The following is an 8218-nucleotide window of genomic DNA, read 5'->3' on the forward strand; positions in this document are numbered from 1 at the left end:
ACAACAGATACACGAGTGAGCTCTATATTTAATTGTAACATATACTCCAATTTCACTCTCGACTATATAGATAGCTCAGTATTGTAATACATTATAGTTGGTACAATCGTTGTGAGGCATCTGATATCAAACAAGATGCATCGTGTAACAGGCATATATGGTAACAGGGCCGTAATTATCAGTTGTATACTAATTTATTTTCTTTGAGTATACTTTCACTTTTAATGACAAAGTCGTTGATTGATTATAGTCTAATAGGTAGTCTCGGTTTTCAAAAAAATAATAAATCTCAAAATCTCAATTCAATGTGCTACTTTAAATGTTCTTATCATGAGAAAATCATTATCATATCAAACTTTGGTTATCGTCCAAGAACGTTTTAACAAGGTCATGTAACTTCGGACAGTCTGGGGGTGCAAAATGGGCAATAAAGTCCTTCTTAGTCACAGCACATTCTTTATTGCGAAAACTGCAAAGCGTTTGTAACATATTACTGCGTTCCACTGCAAATCTCCCATCCATACTTCCACTATCCAATTGATCTCTGATAGCGGCTTGCTCGAACTTACTATGAGAACACCAGTCATTTTTCCAAGTTTTTCCATTTGTTATATTTTGAAAAAACTCGTGCATGGTAGGCGTATTACGCATAAGCAATACACCTGCATTTAACATCCGATCCGTGCGTGGCCAACTTACTAAAAATTCTTTTCCCAGATAAGCATCAAAGAAAGATTCTAATGTTCTGTCCATATCCAAGAAAATTGCGTCCGTATCGACCCAAAACAGCAACCTACATTCAGCCAAGTGTTTGAGAATTGCATGAACTTTATCCCAGACTCTGTGACAGGGAGCATTTCGATGAAACCCGAACGCCTCTTCAATATAAACATAACCATGGTGATCGGTATACTTCCGTTTATTCTGGCGAAGACGAGCCAGTTGTGGAGTTAAGCATCCGTGCGTTCTATGACTTCCTACGGTTGAAAAAATCTTAATGAGACCAGTGGTGATATAATAAGGTTCCATCCAGAAACAGAGGCGTGGCCAAACTTGGGGAAAAGGAACCAGTAAAATTTAGGCCCCCTTAGAAAATGTATTTTATAAAAATACAGGTAGATCTGGCCCTAACTACAACGGGGTTTTTCTTGTCTCTCCCCGACAAAACTCCTGGGATGAAAAACCAAATTTAGAAAAGTGTTTATAACTTAGAGTGCTTTACCTGTTAAAACTCAAACTTTGTGTTGTTTGCAGCGGTCTTCTTTGTTGCTTTCCCATTGTTTTAGAACTCCATCAGTTTTAATTTCTACTGCTTTAGTATTAAATACGGTACAAGGAAGTCTCATGTCTTTTCTGCGTTTCTCAAAGAACATATCAACCACAGAGTGATGATCTGTACGGTTCAATGCTGCTGCGATGCAGGAACGTTTTCTCGCGCATTGTGCCCATGCTTCAATCAGGGTTTTAAACCGAATGTAATTCACGCCGATGGCATAGGTCTGACAATGTCCTGCATCCGATGGATTGGAACTACTCGCTGCAATAAAACTTTTGTCGCTGAGGATTTCAATAATATTATCCAGTTGTAAAGGTAATTTGACAGAAGGTTCTATCCAAATAATTTCACCATACGTAAGAGAGGCAGATTCCAAAACGATTGGTTTTATTGCATTTAAATGGTAGTATCGTAAATGCAGTGGGTGAAAATGATATGGAAAACGGTGTAAATGTATTCGAAATGGAGTATTTAGATTTTTCACGTAATTAAACTCGCAATCGCGAATATCTAAGCTCCATACTATCAATTCAAGTTCACCACCATGACTGAATAACGTATCGACGAATTTCAACAGCCAGGTAAATTCATGCGAACTTATAGCAGTTACCAGGTAGTAGTTATCCTTAACAGCTATTTCTTTTTCATCTGGCTTGAAGATCATGGGAAAGCCATTTATAAACTGACTGTTCTTTGTCTTTGATGACACGTTGTGCTTGCGATGTTGTCGGAAATATATCAAAAATAAAATGATACCAATTATGATAAAAAATATCGAGTATCTTGGTTTGGTATTACAAAAACGGTAATATATCTTTCGATATTGCCGACGAAGTCAAAGATTGAGCATAGCCTTTACTTGCATTCATTCAATATCTTTGGAAAACGGAATTAAAAAGCAGTGTTCCAATTGCGAGTGTTCCTGAAATATGTGACTGTGTTCGTGGCACAACTTAATTGGCCAAAAGTATTTTTGGGTAATTGCTGGAATATTCCAAGCGGTAAATGTTTGCAAAGTGGTCTTTATAATAGGTTCCCAGAATTCCTCGTTTGAATAGCCGGAAATAACATTACTACTAACATTACAGCAAAAGAAATACAAGACAATTTGTAGAGCATTTGATTTAATGTTTTCATTACAATTTTTTAAAATGAATAAGTTGCTACTTCAAGTTTCATGCAACAAGCAATCATCAGGCAACGATGATCGCTTGTCGCATGAAACTTGAAGTAAACATTAAATTATTGCGTTCGACGAAGGAGAATTAACGATTCCTAGCCGTGTCATATCGAGACTTGCGATGTCAGATTTGCCTCGTTCTGATGTGTCGTCATGGTAACTGGAGGCCACGTGCTTGCTCTATCAGTTTGACATTTTGTTGTTAAATAAAGCATATGAGCCATAACTTTTGTTAAATTACTCATTTTGCGGGTAACTTTTTAAATCACATACGCTGTGAGCCTATGACGTTGTAATGTTAACATTTCTGTTAATGATCTTTAACTCAAATCAACACATTCCGAACGCACATCACTAATCTGTGATTACTGCTAGTATATATATATATATATATATATATATATATATATATATATATATATATATATATATATATATATATATATATATGTGGCGAATATTCCGTCTAGACCGATTTTAATTCATTTGCATTTTAATTAAGACAAAGAGTTTGTTCCGAGTATTTCCGAAGTTAGTTCGCGTTTTCGAAATAATGTTGGATGATGTTGAATCACAATATTAAGTTCTGTGGTTTCCGTTGCTCTTGTGGGTAGCCGCTGCTCATGCGCAGTAAGTTAGAGTTGGAGGTTTGTTGTCTCAGACACTCGAACTCATACCCATTCATACCCAGATTAACCCTGGCTTGTGTGGTTTAGCCTGCGTGCAGACGTAGTGAGGTTAGACCATACATGTCGCGGGGTTATCTTTTGTATCGATGTATGAAGAAACTACAAAGTTCTGTGTCAGGCTACGATGTTACATTGTTGCTTGCCACTCAGTTGTTACTTGCCGATAGTTTATACAGTCTTTTTTTGAAAGAATTTTCACTTTGGAGTCGAGAATAGCACAACGAAAAATATTCGCCCAGGTCAGTTGGCGACTCGCGAGTCTGAAGAGATAATTTATAAAACTTTACTAATCGCCAATCCCCCCCCCCCACAACATCAGCTACACAGATACACAACAGATACACGAGTGAGCTCTATATTTAATTGTAACATATACTCCAATTTCACTCTCGACTATATAGATAGCTCAGTATTGTAATACATTATAGATTGGTACAATCGTTGTGAGGCATCTGATATCAAACAAGATGCATCGTGTGACAGGCATATGGTAACAGGGCCGTAATTATCAGTTGTATACTAATTTATTTTCTTTGAGTATACTTTCACTTTTAATGACAAAGTCGTTGATTGATTATAGTCTAATAGGTAGTCTCGGTTTTCAAAAAAATAATAAATCTCAAAATCTCAATTCAATGTGCTACTTTAAATGTTCTTATCATGAGAAAATCATTATCATATCAAACTTTGGTTATCGTCCAAGAACGTTTTAACAAGGTCATGTAACTTCGGACAGTCTGGGGGTGCAAAATGGGCGATAAAGTCCTTCTTAGTCACAGCACATTCCTTATTGCGAAAACTGCAAAGCGTTTGTAACATATTACTGCGTTCCACCTCAAATCTCCCGTCTATACTTCCACTATCCAATTGATCTCTGATAGCGGCTTGCTCGAACTTTTTAATGGAACACCAGTCACTTTTCCAAGTTTTTCCATTTGTTACATTTTGAAAAAACTCGTGCATTGTAGGCGTATTACGCATAAGCAATACACCTGCATTTAACATCCGATCCGTGCGTGGCCAACTTACTAAAAATTCTTTTCCCGGATAGGCATCAATAAAAGACTCTAACGTTCTGTCCATATCCAAGAAAATTGCGTCAGTATCGACCCAAAACAGCAACCTACATTCAGCCAAGTGTTTGAGAATTGCATGAACTTTATCCCAGACTCTGTGACAGGGAGCACTTCGATGAAACCCGAATGCCTCTTCAATATAAGCATAACCATGGTGATCGGTATATTTCTGTTTATTCTGGCGAAGACGAGCCAGTTGTGGAGTTAAACATCCGTGCGTTCTATGACTTCCTATAGTTGAAAAAATCTCAATGAGTCCAGTGGTGATATAATAAGGTTCCATCAAGAAACAGAAGCGTGGCCAAACTTGGGGAAAAGGGACCTGTAAAATTTAGGCCCCCTTAGAAAAGGTATTTTATAAAAATAGGTAGACCTGCATAGCCCCAACTACAAGCAACGGGGTTTTTCTTGTCTCTTCCCGACAAAATCTCCTGGGATGAAAAACCAAATTTAGAAAAGTGTTTATAACTCAAAGTGCTTTACCTGTTAAAACACAAACTTTGTGTTGTTTGCAGCGGGCTTCTTTGTTGCTTTCCCATTGTTTTAGAACTCCATCAGTTTTAATTTCTACTGCTTTAGTATTAAATACCGTACAAGGAAGTTTCATGTCTTTTCTGCGTTTCTCAAAGAACATATCTATCACAGATTGATGACCTGTACGCCGGTTCAATGCTGCTGCGATGCACGAACGGTTTCTCGCGCATTGTGCCCATGCTTCGATTAGGGTTTTAGACCGAATGTAATTCACGCCGATGGCATAGGTCTGACAATGTCCTGCATCCGATGGATTGGAACTACTCGCTGCAATAAAACTTTTGTCGCTGAGGATTTCAATAATACTATCCAGTTGTAAAGGTAATTTGACAGAAGGTTCTATCCAAATAATTTCACCATACGTAAGAGAGGCAGATTCCAAAACGATTGGTTTTATTGCATTTAAATGGTAGTATCGTATATGCAGTGGGTGAAAATGATATGGAAAACGGTGTAAATGTATTCGAAATGGAGTATTTAGATTTTTCACGTAATTAAACTCGCAATCGCGAAGATCTAAGCTCCATACTATCAATTCAAGTTCACCACCATGACTGAATAACGTATCGACGAATTTCAACAGCCAGATAAATTCATGCGAACTTATAGCAGTTACCAGATAGTAGTTATCCTTAACAGCTATTTCTTTTTCATCCGACTTGAAGATCATGGCCATGGGAAAGCCATTTATAAACCGACTGTTCTTTGTTATTGATGACACGTTGTGCTTGCGATGTTGTCGGAAATATATCGAAAATAAAATGATACCAATTATGATAAAAAATATCGAGTATCTTCGTTTGATATTACAAAAACGGTAATATATCTTTCGATACTGACTTGCCTTCATTGAATATCTTTGGGAAACGGAATTAAAAAGCAGTGCACTCCAATTGCCAGTGTTTCTGAAATATGTGACTGTGTTCGTGGCACAAATTAGCCGAAAGCACTTTTGGGTAATTACATAATATTCCAAGTGGTAAATGTTTGCAAAGTGGTCTTTATAATAGGTCCTAAGAATTCCTTGTTTGAATAGTATCAAAATAGCAACCACTTGTCATTCGTCAGAATGATAATCGCATTTGCATCTTCCCCGCTGTGTAATGCATCCACCCGCTGTGAAAAATTACCTCGCAGCTGGTAAATAACATACAGGGTGTCTCAAAAAAAACGCAACCACTTGATATTCTAAAATTCATATTGTTCATAAGCTCAATAGATTTTATGCTCTTGGGATCTTAAAATGGCTTCTAATCGTACAGTTCAACTGCTAATAGTCAAATCCGCTAAACTAATAATGGTGCAGCTAACAACCGAACAACGAGTTTTTATTGTCGTGCATGATAACTTGAATGCTAACTGTCGACCTTGTAAAATAAATTGTAAATAAAATTTTACTCGTTAAATACTTTCAATTCAGCCCGTTGGTTTACGCACCCGACTTTGTTTACCGACGATTGTGCCACAGAATACCTAACAGAAGTAGAACTCTATACTATTTTTTCGTAAGTGTGATTCGTCATGACTCGTCACTTAGCAAGTGCATTTTTTTGAGGTGTCACCCTCCTGCCAATGTCTAAAATCAGGCCATTTTTACTACTGGCAGGGGGGTGGCTACCTCAAAAAAATGCACTTGCTAAGTGACGAATCATGACGAATCACACTTACGAAAAAAGTACAGGAGTTCTACTTCTGTTAGGTATTCTGTGATTGTGCCGCTAGAATATGATTACAAGCTTTTTCGCATTCCAGGGGCCAAACGTCTTTTGTGCTGTAGAGCAAAGAGGATATTCATGAATATATATCATGAATATATATATATATATTTTATTTTTTCTATAAATATACGTTTTTTAGTACTAGGAAATTTACAATAATCGAACATGCATTAGAACTAAGTATAACAATTCTACATCACTATTTACAAAAACAACTTAGCTAGACCAGTGAACTCTAATAGACTAATATGACTGGGACGATAACTTGGCCGCCATTTTTGAAGCCATTTTTTTTGTGAGTTGAAGGCGAAGTTTTTTTTTCGGCCCGTTCAAATTCTTTAAATATTTCAAGTACAAAGATGGTACCTCGCCGGTTTTTACAGTAAGATGATACGGATTACTTACAGGTCTATCCAAACAGGGTAAATTCGTTGTTTGAAGTTGAAGTGGTCAAATAAAAATTGCACTTTTCTGGCAATTTAATTTTTGCCAAAAAATACGATTCTTACGGAATTCTCACTCACCCCCCAGTTCTTTTGAAGGCTTGATTTGCTCGCGCGGCTCCCGCCTTAATCAGCAAATTATATTCAAATCGGCTTCATCCAATGACTAGCTATATAGTCTTTATTGTTGAGTTATCGTTCCAGTCTTATAAGAGTTCACTGAGCTAGACTCGTTAATGTTCGAGTTCCATTCCGACAAAGTGATGTCATTAAGTGATGTGATGGACGTAGTCCTCCAACTTCGACTGCCACGAACACACACCACGCAAGCTCGAAGCAAAGCAAAGGCGATCTTTCGACGTAACCAGCTAATCACCATAGATGAAGACTGATTCTTCTTGTTAGCAAGCTTTGCACCCAGGAAGCAGAGAAAATGTTGAGTCTCTCTTCCGCATCCGCCAAAGACGCTGAAGACGACTGGTGTGAAGGAGCCATGCTCGACTTCTACAATCCGTTGGTTGTAATGTCTCTTCCTTTCCCGTTCGTTGGCTTTAAACGAGCTGCTCAACGTCTGGCGTCGATGTCTGGCGTCGATGCATTGGCAAATACGACCACGGTCATATTCGCCGGAAAATGGCAAATACGACCATGGTCATTTTCGCCGGAAAATGGCAAATACGACCACGGTCATATTCGCCGGAAAATGGCAAATAAGACCATGGTCAAATTCGCCAGAAAATGGCAAATACGACCATGGTCATATTCGCCGGAAAATGGCAAATACGACCATGGTCATATTCGCCGGAAAATGGCAAATACGACCATGGTCATATTCGCCGGAAAATGGCAAATACGACCATGGTCATATTCGCCGGAAAATGGCAAATACGACCATGCCGCTCAACGTCTGGCGTCGATGTGTTGAGGCGTATGGATTAAACACCCTTACATCAAAAAATGCCTTTTCACATCTCTGCCAGAAACCTCTCGCAACAATGTCCACTCTGGCGTCATCGGTTGAGTTAGCACTGGATGGAAGAACCTCGCCAGTCAAAGGAGCAAGGGCAGGTTCAATTGAAACATCGTATAAGCAACGTCATAGATAGCAGGAGCAAGTAGATCACGGATCTCATCATGTCTTCGATGGATAAAGCCTCCTTTCAGGCACGACAGGGCATGATCGACCGTGAACGATTTTCCACAGGCGCAGAAAGATGGAAGGAGTTTCAAAGGCCATCGATAACGCATGTAGATTGCATCAAAGAACTCACGCTTGGTCAAGATGTAGCCCTCATCAGCAAG

The 8218-nt window shown here is 38.4% G+C and overlaps 1 protein-coding gene across 3 annotated transcripts; it reads right to left on the reverse strand.

Moving 5' to 3' along the window:
* Positions 1-23: 23 nt before the first annotated feature.
* Positions 24-5629, reverse strand: LOC114526820. 3 transcript variants are annotated; one of them, XR_003687369.1, is made up of 2 exons: positions 1223-2005; positions 24-977 (listed from the first exon to the last, which is right to left on the reverse strand). XR_003687369.1 is itself a non-coding variant. In XM_028548354.1 (2 exons), exons 1-2 carry the CDS (start codon positions 5603-5605, stop codon positions 346-348), a joined length of 1533 nt encoding a protein of 510 aa, XP_028404155.1. In that variant the 5' UTR covers positions 5606-5629; the 3' UTR covers positions 24-345. The 3 variants fall into 3 exon arrangements, 2 of the variants coding, with proteins under 2 accessions (XP_028404155.1, XP_028404147.1); XM_028548354.1 differs by lacking the exon at positions 1223-2005 and adding an exon at positions 4705-5629; XM_028548346.1 differs by lacking the exons at positions 24-977; positions 1223-2005 and adding exons at positions 3502-4452; positions 4705-5629.
* Positions 5630-8218: the final 2589 nt, after the last annotated feature.

The sequence above is a fragment of the Dendronephthya gigantea genome, unplaced genomic scaffold (genome assembly GCF_004324835.1).
Source record: "Dendronephthya gigantea isolate DGI-Jeju-01 unplaced genomic scaffold, DenGig_1.0 000001F, whole genome shotgun sequence".
Classification (NCBI taxonomy): domain Eukaryota; kingdom Metazoa; phylum Cnidaria; class Anthozoa; order Malacalcyonacea; family Nephtheidae; genus Dendronephthya; species Dendronephthya gigantea.

Coding starts and splice junctions, on each gene's coding strand:
- LOC114526820 (XM_028548354.1), bottom strand. CDS start 5,605: ATGAAGGCAAGTCAGTATCGAAAGATATATTACCGTTTTTGTAATATC. Junction 978..4,704: donor CAAAGTTTGTGTTTTAACAG/GTAAAGCACTTT, acceptor TTTCAACCGTAG/GAAGTCATAGAACGCACGGA.